Source organism: Leptopilina boulardi, unplaced genomic scaffold (assembly GCF_019393585.1).
Source record: "Leptopilina boulardi isolate dan_hultmark-lab unplaced genomic scaffold, ZJU_Lbou_2.1 LbouV2_392, whole genome shotgun sequence".
NCBI lineage: Eukaryota > Metazoa > Arthropoda > Insecta > Hymenoptera > Figitidae > Leptopilina > Leptopilina boulardi.
In genome coordinates, this window is record NW_026137965.1 from 5,018,907 (window position 1) to 5,035,239 (window position 16,333).

At 28.0% G+C, this 16,333-nt stretch overlaps 1 protein-coding gene across 2 annotated transcripts in view; it reads right to left on the bottom strand.

Moving 5' to 3' along the window:
* Positions 1-14,912, bottom strand: part of LOC127288504 (homeobox protein araucan-like) — a gene marked incomplete at its 5' end in the record, with an annotated part of 40,712 nt that extends 25,800 nt beyond the window's left edge. Inside the window, 2 exon segments of one of the 2 annotated variants that reach the window (XM_051315987.1) lie at positions 286-419; positions 14,508-14,912. In XM_051315987.1, the coding sequence (XP_051171944.1) occupies positions 286-419; positions 14,508-14,912 (539 nt within the window). 2 annotated transcript variants of the gene reach the window in all.
* Positions 14,913-16,333: the final 1,421 nt, after the last annotated feature.

Genomic DNA, 16,333 nt, shown 5'->3' on the forward strand with positions numbered 1-16,333 from the left:
TCTACTCAACGAAAGAGGGAATGATAAGCCTTCTTCACAATTTTTTTTTGTCAGACAGAAAAAATAATGAAAACAATATAAAGATGACGAATCATATATTAAAATAAAAATAATTAATTAAAATAGTAAATTTATTATTTTTTATATCGCACCATCAAGAAAAGTCGATTAATAACGAGAGTGTAAATGACTCGACGCGAGAAAGAAAAAAAAAAAAAAAAAAAAGTGTAAAACTTTGTTGAGAGCATTATTAAACTTGTTAGTGGAGATCATTAATTAACTTACCCATAAGCAGCAAGCGTTGGATCATAGTATGCGTATCCAGGGGCTGCAGGTTGAAGTGCCGTTGTACCCCATGCAGCTCCCATATCCGCCGTCATCCCCATTCCCGTTGCATCCTTCAGACCATATGGATTTCCCTGGAAAAGGAAACCAACATTGATTTCCGTCGTACATCTAGAAGTGCTCTTCTCTCTTTCAAACTGCGAAAGAGAAAGTTTTGTATCCCATTTTGCGGAATTTTTCTTCCTCTTTTTGATATAACAAACAAACAAAAAAATAGAAACATTTTTCTCTTTTCCTCTGTTGACAAATTCAAACAGAGAAATATAATTCTTTTTCTAAACTGTACAATATTTGATTTTAAAAATCTATATATTATTTACATAACGTCTCAATTTTATGAAATTTTTTTTTTGCATATTTCGCAAAAAATTGCTGCTGTTATATTTATTTTATCAGAAATGGAAAATGACTTTTAGGAAAATAATTGAACTGTAAAATAAATCTTGATTTTACTCCACTGTACCTAATCGTTTGCATATACGATTCGTGGAGAAAAAGGATTCTAACAATCGGTTTGTTAGGGGAACTAACAAATCTGGTTTGTTGCTGTAACGATTTTTTTTGTTGTTCGTCTAACAATGCGAAATTGTTGTGGTAACAGTAAAACTGTTAAGAAAACAGAAATTTGTTTTCACGACAAACCAGATTTGTTGGTTCTATATTAATCCGGTTAGATTTTACGATTTCTTTTTCTCCGAATGACAAATGGATTTTTTAGCATTATTTTAAGCCTTTTTTAAGTCTATTTTAAGCCTATTTTGACCCTTTTTTAAGCCTATTTTAAGCCTATTTTAAGCCTATTTTAAGCCTATTAATAGTGTTATTTGAAGCCTATTCATAGCATTGTTTTAAGCCTATATTTATAGCATGATTTTAAGCCAAAAATAAAGCAGATATTTAGTAAAAATTGGTTTGTTTGTTTCTGTGTTAGTTTTTTTGCCCTTTCTGAAAGGTAAAATTATTTGCTACCTAAAAAAGCCAATAGTACAATTTCTAATACAAAAAAAATATTACTTTAAGATAAGTCTAATTTTAAACTATAATTTGGGAAATAAAATTGGTCGCATTTTTGTTACAGCAAAAAGAAGAACAAACAACGATCTGTAACTACAAGTTTTATTTAAATGGAGATTTTTTTGGTGAGTTGACAATTTTTCATATATTTTGTATACGAATTATTTAATGATGGAAAAAAATTTTACTAGCACCCAAGTTTAGTTATTTGTAAAAAATAAATTTTTATTTCAACCCACTTTGAACTAAAATCGTTTACTTAAATAAAACTGCATTGGAAGTATTTTAAAAATTAATTTAAAAATGGAGACAGTATTTTTTTGTACTATTATTAGTTGTATGAAACTGGTACGTTCTGAAAACAAGGGTAGTACTAGTTTTTGACCAAATAATGCAGAAAATTAATATAGTTTACAATAATTTTAAGTATTTTTAGAATCTGGTAGTGAAAGCAGAACTATAGTATATACTAGTTTTAATACTAAATAATACAAAAAAGTAATATCCCTTCCAATTTTCGGAATGGTCAAAAACTGGTACGTTCTGAAGACCAAACCATGGTACTAGTTTCTAACACCAGATACCAAATAATACCAAAAATTAATAAGGTTTATACTAATTTTGAGTATGGTCAAATACTGGTACGTTCTGAAAGCAAATGGTACTAGTGTTTGACCCTAAATAAATTCGATAATTACTAAGATCTATAGTAATTTTCAATACATTCAAAAACTGGTACGTTTTTATACATTCAAATACTACATACAAAAGCAAAAATATCCCATTTTAAAATTTTGAAAATAAAGTCCTAGTACCAGTTTCTGATGCACCAAATATTACTGAAAATTAATAAGATCCAAATTAATTTTCAGTATAGTCACAAAATGGTACGTTCTGAATGCACACTGAAATTTTAAAGCATATACTAATAATTAGTATGGATCATATTAATTTTGCTGTATTAGATGGTTTTAGAAACTAGTACTTGGTTTGCTTTCAGAACGTATCAGTTTTTGACCATATTAAAAATTAGTGTTAATATGGTCAAAAACTGGTACATTCTGAAAACGAAACCATGGTACTAGTTTCTAACACCAAATAATATACAAAATAAATAAAATTTGTACCTTTTGAAGGCAAAGCTGTACTAGTTTTGGATATACCAAATAATACCAAAAATTAATAAGGTTTATGCTAATTTTCAGTATGGTCAAATACTGGTACGTTCTGAAAGCAAAACTATATGTTACTAATTTATAACACAAAATAATATCAAATAAATAAAATTCGTACGTTCTAAAAGCAAAGCAGTTTCTGCTGCACTAAATAATACCGAAAATTAATAAGGTCCATATCAATTTTCAGTATGGTCAAAAACTGGTACGTTTTTGAATCAGATTAAATTTTTTCCATGAATATTATATTTCTCCCTACCACAAATAAAAATATCCTAATCAAAAAGTTTAGCTAAAAATATGTATCTCGTATTGTATCAAACAATATTGATATTTTTAATGAAATGATGCGAAAAATCAATTAAATGCAACAAGTTTAAAACCGTCGGCACGTGTGACTATATATAGCGTTACACAAAACCTTTAAGAGTTTTGATATCAATTCATATGCAGCTCATCATAAAATGAGCCACTGAATGCATTATGGCAAGCGTTAAAGCAACGCGGCATTAGGTGGCTAATGGTAGCACAATGGGATATTATTAGGACGGCTTAGAAGCTGCCGTTGTTGGCGCCAGAGAGTTTCGTATTTCAGGTCGGCTTGTCGTCGACTTAACTCTTAATTCTCATGTGATTCTCCGTTGATTCCCTAATTTTTTTTTTCTCTTTTTTTAAATATTCTTTAAAAACTTCGCTTTCAATTTTTTTTTCACGATATTCAGTGATGATTTTAGACTATATATATATATATTTATTGAATTTTAATAGTCAGTGAAAGGTCAAAACCTTTTTTAAAGACTTTGACCATTTCAAGAAAAAAAAGAAATTGTTCTTTTTAAGTTGTTTAGCTATATATATTTTTTTTAAGAGTTTAACTCTGGCCACGTATAAGGGCTCCTTTAATGGGAAGCTGCGGGTGGTCCACGACTCAACAATTGTTATATATATATATATATACGACTGGAAATGGAAGAAACCTTCATCGGTCACCAACCGAGTGGGTATAGTGCATTATGCGTGTCACGTCTATACAATCTTGGGCTTGCTTTTTGCCCCACATACACACTTTCTGGTGTGATTGATGTATATGTATATATACTTAGGAGGAAGTGGGAATTTTATTCTTGAAATTAGGTTTGATTATGACAAAACATTTGGGTTAAGCAAATATTTAAGCAAAATTTTGATTTCCTTAACCAAACTAGTTAAGGCAAAAAAATCCTTTGTATCACAGAAAATTAAAAGGCATTAAAATAAGCTGCAACGCTTCTTATTTTAATGCCTAAAACTGTGATACAAAGGATTTTTTTGCCTTAACTAGTTTGGTTAAGAGAATCAAAATTTTGCTTAAATATTTGCTTAACCCAAATGTTTTGTCATAATCAAACCTAATTATTTTAATGCCTTTTAATTTTCTGTGATCTAATTTTCATTGTCTCAAGGTTGACACTATACCAAAATTAGATATAAAAAGGAATTTTGTTGTTTTAGGTTATGTTGAGGCAACCAAAATTTTTGTTGAGGCTACAAAAAAAATTTGGTTTAAATAAGAATTTGTTTAGCAAATGTTTTGTTGTCAAAACCAAATCATCATTTTCAGTGTTGATGGTATTAAATTAATAGGTTAGTATTAAATTGGTACAAAAATTTTTGGCTACTATTGGTATTTGATAATTTTAACTCAACTGTAACATTATCAGAGATTCTAACTGTATTCGATTGTAAAGTATCGATTTGCGGTTAGTACAAACTGTATCTGCAAATCCACAGCATCTGAAATTGTAGCAATTTACACCAAAATTGCCATGCTATTTTCTATATTGAGGTAATTTTGCTTACATTTCAGTAAAACCGCTGTACACACTGTAAAGGAACAATTATAACTTAGATTGTATTGAAATTTCTATATTGATTTTAATTTTGAACTACTATAATGCTTCTATAATTTAGACCAACTAACTACAATATATTCTCTGTATTGTATACAATACAGTATATAGATAATACACAAAAGGAAATCTGCTAATTAGAGCTTTGTGCATAATTAATAATTTTCTTTATAATCAAAATTAGGGGCATTACATTGTTATCTCTTACATACATTATTCTGTGTATAATAATCAAAATAACAAGAGAGCAACAATGTAGGTTTATAACAAAACATTATGCTATATTCTCTAAAATTACTTCTTTTTATATCTTATATATACAATTTGACATGGTTTTGCATTCATTTTATCTGAATAAATTCGTTTCATTTCGGAACTATTTTTTAAACTAAAATTTCGTTCCGAATTCATTCTATTGGAAACGGATTTATTATTATCATTTGGATTTATTCAGAATGCAATTTTATAATTTGCTAATTAAAATTTAGTTTCGGATTGATTTGGATTAAAATTTCAGTATTCGAAAAAATTGAGCTGCTAGATCAAAAAAGGGCACATATAACCCATTTAAATTACATTAGTTATGTGCGCCCTTCTTTGATCCGGCAGCTCAATTAAAATTATAGGCTTTTGAACTAAAACGGAATCCGACGAATATTTTGGAACCGGATTGATTCGGTATGAAATAATTTATTTTCAGATTAATTCGGAATAAAATTTTAGTATTCAAAAATATTAAAATTAGGCTTTGAACTGAAACAGATTGATTTGGAATAATCCAGTAAGAATTTTTACGTAGAAATTTTGATTTTGTGTAGAAACAGAATCACAGAAAATTATCAGGTATTAAAATAAGTTGCAACGTTTATTATTTTAATCCAATTTTGCTTATTTTAATACCAAAATGAATTAAAATAAGCAAAATTGGATTAAAATAATAAGCGTTGCAGCTTATTTTAATGACTTTTAATTTTCTGTGATTTTAATTCATTTTTGTCCACATTTTTGCTTCTAGTTGATAAAGTTTTATAAAACAATTTTCAGAGATTTAAAAAATTTTTTTATTTAAAGAGAAGTAAATTTTTGTTTGCAAAATAAATAAATAAATTTTTTTTTTTTCAACATATAACAACTTGGAGATTAAAAACAATGATGCCGTTGAAAGATTGCACATATATATATATACAGTAAACGCGACTCTGCAGTTGTTTTATCGAAAGGTGGACGACGCGTCTCGTGCACAACTCCCTTATACATACATATAATGTTTTAAAAGGGGCTCGTGACTCTAATTAAAAGGTGAAAAAGTTTGTCGGGAAGAAAAAGAGGTTAGACGCGTGCAGGTATCAGTTTGATTAATGTCGGCCCTTTGCATGAATTATTGCACATTTTACGGTTACTTTCACTAATAGTTAGACATTCTATATATATATATATATATATATATATATATATATATAACACTTAACGAAATTAACATTTATAATTAGAAAAATATAATATATATAATGAATATCAACAAAAACATGAATTATAAAGTCCTGATCATTAATATTAAGTTTCTTTCTAAATACAATACAAAATAATACCAAAATACAAAAAATACAAAACGTATAAAAAAAATTCAAAACATACAAAAAAAATGCAAAGTATAAAGAAAATACAAAAAATATAAAATAAAATTAAAAAAAGCAGTTTAAAAATTCCTGGTTACTTAATATGTAGTTATATATATTGTACAACATTCAATAGTTAGAATATAATTTAATTATACAAGAAAGGGCGAGAAAGCAGAGCTTTGACGTAATGAAGCCGTAGGGTGTTGTCAACGTGGGTTGCTTGTGATATCTGATTTTTTTTTTTCTTTTAGTTTTTGCCTCATTGTCAAACGAGATGTCGTGACTGTTTGTTAATTGCCACTGCTACGCTATATTGTTTAAATTAAAAAATTCTTAATTAAGATTGTATTGTTTTTCCGCGTATGATCCCACGCGCACAGAAAGTATATATATATATATATATATATAGAAAACGTGATTCGTGACTATATATATATTTGTGAAAGTAAATATATATAGTTCGATATAATTACTAAAATAGTATTTTGAAAAAAAAATTGAAATTTAAAAAAAAAATTAAAATTATATAAAAATAAAATTATAAAAGAAATTCCTTAATTTTCAGTGAAAGAAAAAAAAAATGTAAAAAAGAGAAGAGCCAAAAGAAAGTATACGAGAAATTGGTACAGGGGTTTTTTTTCTCTCTCTTTTTTTTTAGAGACAGTAGAGAGACCACCGTGAACGTTGTAAAAGGTTCTTCCTTCTCTTTGGCCTTATTGCCCCCTGCCCATTTCATTCAATGCTAATCCGTTTCTTATTATATTATAATGCCCCGTCGTTACGACGCTCAATGCTCGCCGCGTCGTGAAACGAATCATCAGGAGCACGTGCCCCTCCAATTGTCAAACTCCATTACCACCCTCTCTTGGCAAATTCAACCCCCTTCCTTTTATTATTCACAAAAATATTTAAATTACAAAAAAAAAAAAAAAACCCCTCACACAATTTCTTATATACTTAAATTCAATGAATTCCTCTGAGACAGTAAAAATTCTCTAAAATGTATTAATAACTCAAATATTAATAATAATAATATTAATATAATAATATAATATATTCTAATATTAATTATTGTATTATTATAATTATATTTTTATTATTATATTATTATAGAATTAATTTTTAAGTTTTTGTTAATATGAACCCAATTTTACCGTGTGGATAAATTTAATCTTCCGAGAGGTTAAAGGCAGAATTCTGCGCAGAAGCAAACATTTTGCGCAGGCGCAGGATATATCTACTGCCATTGCGCCTGCGTATAATGGATATATACAGCTTCTGCGCAGACGCAGAATATATCAACTGCCTTTGCGCCTGCGTAGAATGTTTATATAATCTTCTGCGCAAAATTATAAGGTATTAAAATAAGCTGCAACGCTTATTATTTTCATCCAATTTTGCTTATTTTAATACCAAAATCAATTAAAATAAGCAAAATTGGATAAAAATAATAAGCGTTGCAGCTTATTTTAATGCCTTTCAAATTTTCTGTGTATTTACAGCCTTTATAACCTCTCGGAAGATTAAACTTTTATCCACACGGTGAAAACGGTCTCTATAAATACGAAATATAATTTTTTTTTGTATTTTATTATCGTATAAATACCTAAATTGTATTTTTTTCAAGATATATTTTCTTCTTGTCGAAAAATTCTTATGAAAAATTCCCCGTTAAGATATTTATGACGTGTCGCAGCTGTTTTCACTTCCTTTTCTTTTTAAATATATATATGTGTATAACTAGCGAATGATAATCGTCGCGTGCTCAAAATTGCGCGTCGCTAAAATTCCACGAAACAAGTATAACAACGAAACAAAATACAAAACCCTATGTATATATATATAACCCGTTGATGGGCGCCCTTTGCTGCGGCTAAACTGATAACAATCGAAATCGTGACTTTTCGATATATCGACGCATCTCTCGCGACGACAAATTGTCGCTTCTCTCTCTCTCGTGTTTTCTTTTTGTTTCTAAAATCGAGGAGACGATAATGATCATAGAATATCAGTATACAAACATCTTATATATATAAAACGAGCTAATGATGATGAAATACAGAAAAAGTTAATAAAAACCAATTTTATCAATTTAAATATATAGTGACGAATAAATATAATGCCTGAAATTAATTTGTCCGAATTTTTATTTCTTTTTGAATTATTTTGTAACTGAATTTCCATTAAAGCGATTTTGTGCGCGAATTTTAAAATTAACCATAACATTTAATTTTGTGAATAATTTTTTTTTTTTTTTTATTTCTTTACATGTATAAATTTTTTTCAACTATTTTATGAGCGAATGTAAAAAAAAATTCACATTTTTTTATTAAGGGCAATTTTTAATTAAGAAATTTCTATAAATTAAGGACAGTTATCATTCAAAAGACGAAAAAAAAAAAATGTTAAGAAATAAATTAAATTTGAAATGAAATAAATTTTAATTGAATTGTTATATATATATATTTTCTCTTAATGATATCAGTTAATTATGTAAATATTTTTCCGTTCATCAACATATGTTTCGATTATTCTAATTAGCAATATACTGGTATAATTACATAGTGTATATAGTTTACAAGGAACTGAAATTTTACATAAATTTAAAAACTATATATATATATCAGTAATTTGTTTGTTTTAATTTTTTTTAAACTGCTTTTTTCCATACTAGTTTCTGCAATTGTGCATATAAAATTAATGCTTTTTCTTCTTATGTCAATGACAAGGTAAACTTGTTCAATAACCATACCGTTATCACAAACTAATGATATTCGTAATTGTGAATCCATAAAAGTTTATAAATGCATAAGTATACATTTTGTGATATATATATATATATATATATATATATATATATATATATATATATATATATATATATATATATGTATGTGTGAAAATTGCACTGTTTACGTCATGTCTTGTCGATAAGAAATTTTTCTTTGTTTGTGATACTATGTACTTGTTAATTTACCTTTTAAAATGCCGTCTATGATAAAGTGTATTTGTATTATCTTCAATAATTCCAAAGTGTCTATAGAGCACTTCTGTTTTTTCATAGAAAATAAGCTTTTTGGAATTAAAAGAAAATTTTTTTTATAAGCCTTTACAATGAAAAAATTTGTTTCTAATAATTATACTACTTGATTATTGTCATAAATATATTTTTACTTTGAATAGTTAATTAATTTTCATAATTTTTATTTGAAGTAAATGAACTGTGTTTAGACTAATAATTTTTGTATATTTAGAACAAATATATATATATACCGCATATTTAATTGACTAAAGTAATAATTATTTACTATACAATAATTCTATAGTAATGCAAAAAAAATTAATTTTTTATTTACTACAATAATTTTACAATACAAAAATTAGTTTCTTACACGGAGAAAACTGTAAAAATGAATAAAGTAACTTTTACTATACCTCAAAAGTAAAACCGAAACTGTAGTTTCTGCACATTTTGGCAATTTTTACTCCAGAAATTGTCAAATTTACTATTTCCAGAATAATTTTTACTATTTCAGGAGTAAATTTTACTATTTATGTATAGTAATAATTGTCAGAAATACGCAAAAACTGCGGACAGTTCAGGTTTTACTTTTACAGTATAGTAAAAGTTACTTTATTCGTTTTTCCATTTTTTTTTTTTGCATCTATTTGATTTTTAATTTTTATTTTCAAAATTTGTATTTGTTTCTCATTTGCATTTAATAGAAAAGTGTCGCATCTAAATATACGAATTTTCATTCAGTAAAATTTAATTTGTAAATAAATTATGAAAAAACGTATATTTACATTTGTGAAATCGAGTGATCTATATATATATATATATATATATATATATATACATTTCACATAAGGCAAAATTGATATCAATAAAAAATGAACGAAAGTCAATAAAGATAATTATCTTATCATGAGAGCCAAAAAGACTGTCGTGTCAACTTTAAATGGCGATTTCCTTTGAAATGTGAAAAAAAAATTATCCACAGGATTAAAAGATTAATTATCTTACACATAATCAGTATTATGTCTTTTATATAAACGCAAACTTCAATTTTCTTTACCAAAGATAACTATCTAATAAAATATCTATATATAAAATTTACATAAAATCTAATAATAATAATAAATATAATAATTTTAGAAGTAATTGAATTTTAGAAGGTTTTAAATTGAAATTTTTGAAAATATTTCAATTTCAAGTGATTTATGAATTCATAATTTTTTGTAATTTTATTTGATGATTTTTTCAATTACACGCGGAGCCCACTTTGAATAAGATTCCCCGAAAAGTGCCCCCTGGAAGTTCTATCAGAATTCCGCCGGAATTTTCCAACGTAATTCCGTCGGAATTCTATCGGAGTTCCAAAGAATGTCCAATGGTATTCCGACGGAATTCGGATTAATTTTTTTTCAAAAATTTTAGAGTCCTAATTCCAACGTAATTCCGATTAATTTTTTCAAAATTTTTAGAGTCCTAATTCCGTTGGAATCCCATCGGAAATTCTTTGGAACTCCGATGGAATTCCGACGGAATTAGGACTCTAAAATTTTGAAAAAAAATTAATCAGAATTCCGTCGGAATTTCCAACGTAATTCCGTCGGAATTCTATCGGAGTTCCAAAGAATGTCCAATGGTATTCCGACGGAATTCGGATTAATTTTTTTTCAAAAATTTTAGAGTCCTAATTCCAACGTAATTCCGATTAATTTTTTCAAAATTTTTAGAGTCCTAATTCCGTTGGAATCCCATCGGAAATTCTTTGGAACTCCGATGGAATTCCGACGGAATTAGGACTCTAAAATTTTGAAAAAAAATTAATCAGAATTCCGTCGGAATTTCCAACGTAATTCCGTCGGAATTCTATCGGAGTTCCAAAGAATGTCCAATGGTATTCCGACGGAATTCGGATTAATTTTTTTTCAAAAATTTTAGAGTCCTAATTCCAACGTAATTCCGATTAATTTTTTCAAAATTTTTAGAGTCCTAATTCCGTTGGAATCCCATCGGAAATTCTTTGGAACTCCGATGGAATTCCGACGGAATTAGGACTCTAAAATTTTGAAAAAAAATTATTCAGAATTCCGTCGGAATCCCATTGGAAATTCTTTGGAACTCCGATGGAATTCCGACTGAATTAGTACTCTAAAATTAAAAAAAAAAATTAATCGGAATTCCGTCGGAATCCCATCGGAAATTCTTTGGAACTCCGATGGAATTACGTTAGAAGTTCCGGCGGAATTCTGATAGAACCTCCAGGGGTCACTTTTCGGGGATTCTTTCCAAGTGGGTAGAAAAATGGAAAAATGAAAAAAGTAACTTTTACTATACTTCAAAAGTAAAACCGGAACTGTCCGCAGTTTCTGTGCATTTCTGTCAATTTTTACTCCAGAAATAGTGAAATTTACTATTTTTGGAATAATTTTTACTATTTCAGAAGTAAATTTTACTATGTATTTATGTATAGTAATAATTGTCAGAAATGCGCAGAAAATGCGGACAGTTTTGATTTTATTTTTAAAGTACCTATAGTAAAAGTTACTTTATTCGTTTTTCCATTTTTCTCCGTGTAAATATTTCAATTATTGAATTTTATAAAAATTTTAATTGAAAAATAATTTAAGATAATTAAATCAAAAGAATTTCATTAAAATTATTAAAAAATAATTAATTTAGAAAAAAATTTTATACAGAAAATTAAAACGCATATAAAATAAGCGTTGTAGGCTTATTTTAATATACCTTTTAAATTTTCTGTGTAGTTAAAAATTTGTTAAATAATGAAAATAAAGAAGATCTAAAGAAGATTTCCATTATATTATATAAAAAAAGACGTGTTTTGTTTCAAAATTTTGTAAAAAAAGTCAAAAATACCGCATCTTATTAAAATAAATCGAAAAAATCGTATATAATCCGAGGCTTGAAAATGAAAATTTATTGAACCATTAATTATATATTGCCGAAAGTATATATGTTTATTCTATATAGATTATGGTATCGATACATATATTTATAAGTAACAAAACAATATTGTCAATATAAAAATTATTTTACGACAGTTAAGATCAAATATTTTTGCCCTCTCTCTCACTCTCTTTCTCTTTGAGTATTTCGTTTAAATTTCTAAAGTGACGATAATTTCGCAGCGGTGCGCCTCCTCATCTGTGCGACTCTCGAAAAGCGCGAGGATAAATTGACCTACCACGTCGTACGTAAAAGCGGCCAATTAGTATAATTATGCCGATAAATTCAAATTTAATTGGCCGCCGCGTCCCTTCCTCACCTCAACTTAACTTAACCATCAAAATTATTGTCGTTTATTTCTCACAGAGGGAGCATTTCAGATTTTCACCGCAGAGCCATCAAAATACACACATATAATTTCCGCTCTATATATATATATATATATATTTATTAGAAAAATGTCTTAATACAATTCAAATATAAATACACGATAATTCTTTTACAAAAAAAAAAAAAAAAAAAAAATTATCGATAAGAAATGTAAATTAAATCGACACAACTAACAATTGTATATACATAACGTTTAATAAAAAGTGAAAATTACACTAATTGGCGTATATAAGGAAAATATAAAATCGTTTAAAAAAAAGTATTTGTTAAATTAAATGAAAAAGTAAAGTAAAATGTCAATTTGAAAAATGGCGGTTAAAATTTACTTTAGTTAAAAATTAACTATGTATTGTTATATATATATATATACGTTATAATTTCTAAAACGAGTCTAGACATGAAATAATGTTTTTATCGTCTCTGTTAATTCTTGTCGGTGAAATTAGTAGACGACTGTCACCATTTTCTTTCCGTACAAGAACACTGACAGTTGTTGAAATATGTTTCAGAATAAGTCACGAGGCTCGTTTAAGGTCGCATGCACATTTCATTTCCACGAAGTTAAAGCGCGCGCTATATTGCTTACTCAGGATTATCGCATCTTTCTCTCATTCGTTCGGCGACACGTAAATATAATTTTATGCAGCATGCTGCTCGTGATCTATAGATCATCGTCTAAAAAATATATATTACGCAAAAAAAAAAAGAGAGAAGAAGAAGAAGAAAATAATTCTATTAACTTTTAATAAAACGTTATACTTTATTATTGTGCACATTTTCCATTCTGAGATTCTAGTATATTAATAAATTAAAAAATTTTATTATATTAATAAAAAAAAATTAAAAATTTGCGCTATTAATGTTACACGAAGAAAAATGGAAAAAGGAACATATATACTTTAAAAGTAAAACCGGAACTGTCCGCAGTTTCTGCGCATTTTTGACAATTTTTACTACAGAAATAGTAAAAAATTGTTCCGAAAATAGTAGATTTTACTATTTCTGCAGTAAAAATTACAAGAACTGCGCAGAAACTGCGGACAGTTTCGGTTTTACTTTTTAAAGTATAGTAAAAATTGCTCTATTCGTTTTTCAATTTTTCTCCATGTACTTCTATCACGATACTTTATCGGAGATGAAAACCGAAATTATTTTCAATAAGTTTTGAATTATAATTATCCCTGAAAAAATTTGTTTGAACCAAATAAATAATAATAATTATTAAAGAATTATATTTCCGTTGTTTTAAGGTAATATATTAAAATAGGCTTTTTTTATCTCCAGAGGATAAAGTATAGGAAATGGATAAACGAAACAGAATAAATTTGCATCTGCGCAGAACACACGAAAATCATCCAATCACCAATCGTATTTTTGAGTCTGCGCTACTACTTTACCCTTCGCGATAAAAACAGCCTCATAAAATATAAAAACCAAATTTTTATTTAAATCCAATAAATATTTATTTGAATCAAACAAATTTTGTTTAATATAATCGAAAAATTGTGTTAATACAAAAAAAAAAAAATGGTAAAGTAACTGACCGGATCCGTAGATAACTGACTCAGTACCATTTTTAGGTTATGTTTGGTTCTAAATTAGGATAAAAAAAATATTATAAAGTAGAAAATAATCTTTACTCTGTATTATATCTATGATTTCTACTTTATAATATTTATTTATCCTAATTTGGAACCAAACATAACCTAAAAATGGTACTTTGTCAGTTACCTTATCATTTTTTTTGTATCAACACAATTTTTCGCTTATAACAAACAAAATTTCTATATGATTGAAACAAAATTTATTTGTTTTAAACAAATATTTTTTTGTTTCAAACAAAACATATTTGTTTGGTTCAAACAAAAATTTTTTTCTGCCTGTAGACCATGTAAATAAACCACTTATTTTTTTCTCCCATCCCACTATAAAACGGTTTCAAAAAACTTTAAACGGTTTTCTGTTTCACACATACTGTTCGAAATTTTATTTTCTTTCATTATTTTTTTTTTTTTTTTTTGTTTTCGTTCTCTTTTGGTTTCAGTTTTCATCGATGTGCGCACGACTAAAAAAGCAAAGTGATATATAAACTTACCAAAGGTGAATAAAAGGCAGAGCTATCCATCCCAATACTGGGATAGGGCCCCTGATCGGTGGTGGAAGGCGTGGGTGTTGGATACGTTGAGTAGGAGGTAGCAGTGGGTCCCAGCCTAGGATATGCGCCAAGCGCTAATCGTGCAGCACTATCGTATTGACATGAACACACAGTATGACCGGTAATTTGGTCAACCATCATTGGCCTTCCATTTTCACAACATCCAGCACCAGGTCCCGTAGCACCACCAACTGGTGTACTTGCGCCACCAGACGTTGCTCCTGGCGCAGCACCAGTTGTTGTTGTCGCTGTTGACGATGGCGACAATGCACCGGGACTTAAGGCGCCACCTGACGACATCGCCGGCGATGTCGCTGTTGTTGGTTGTCCTCCACTCACTAAAAGCTGTAAATTGAAAAATTTTTTTCCTATTAGAATTATATATTTTTTTTTTGTGAAATTAATTACATTTCACTGTTTTACCGACTAATGATAATGCAGATTTAATTGGTTCAATCCGCCTGTTTTACCGATTAATGGTAATGTAGATTTTAGTGTTTCAATCCGTCTGTTTTACCGATTGATGATAATGCAGATTTAACTGTTTTACCGATTAATGATAATGTAGATTTCAGTGTTTCAATCCGTCTGTTTTACCGATTGATGATACTACAGATTTGACTGCTTTACCGATTAACGATAGTGCAGATTTGACTGTTAAATCTGTCTGCTTTACCGATTAATGATAATGCAGATTTAACTGTTTTACCGATTAATGATAATGTAGATTTCAGTGTTTCAATCCGTCTATTTTACCGATTAATGGTAATGTAGATTTCAGTGTTTCAATCCGTTTGTTTTACCGATTGATGATAATGCAAATTTAACTGTTTTAGCGATTAATGATAATGTAGATTTCAGTGTTTAAATCCGTCTGTTTTACCGATTGATGATAATACAGATTTGACTGCTTTACCGATTAACGATAATGCAGATTTTACTTTTAAATCCGACTGTTTTACCGATTAATGATAATGCAGATTTAACTGTTCAAATTAGTAATAATTTACCTGATTTTCAGTGAAATGTTACTGCTAAAATAGCTAGAATTTAACAATTTACTTTAGTAACATTTCACTGAAAATTAGTCGAATTATTATTGATTAGAATAGTCAAATCTGCATTATTATTAATTGGTAAAACAGACGGACTTAAATAGTCAAATCTACTTTACCATTAGTCGATAAAACAGATGGATCACACTCCGAAATGTGTTTTATTTGAACTAAATTTAATATATTTGAGTTAAATAAACGTCTATTTATCTCACAATCTACTGGCACATTTATTTAGCGAAAATAAAAATTGTATTTATTATAAATAAAATATTTATTGAAATCAAATAAAATTTCTTTGCAACAAATAAATGTCTATTTGGTTCTAAGGCAAATCAACCTTTTCTCTGGGTACATTAATCGGTAAAACAGACGGATTTAAATAGTCAAACCTGCTTTACCATTAGTCGGTAAAACAGATGGACTAAAACCGGCAAATTTGCATTATCATTAATCGGTAAAAACAGTGAAATGTCACTAATTCTTTGGAGAGCGATTTTGTTCTTTGTATCGTTTTTTTACATTTTTGATTAAAATAACTCTTAACTTCTATTTTTGTCTATGAAGAATCAATTTAGAATGAAATATGAACAAGATTGACGATATAATAAATTAAAGTCAATTAAGAGGGGTCTTTAGAAAAAAAAAAACAATGCGGTTTAACCAGCGATTGTTATTCTTTCCTCAAAGAGAGAAAGAAATGTTTTTCTA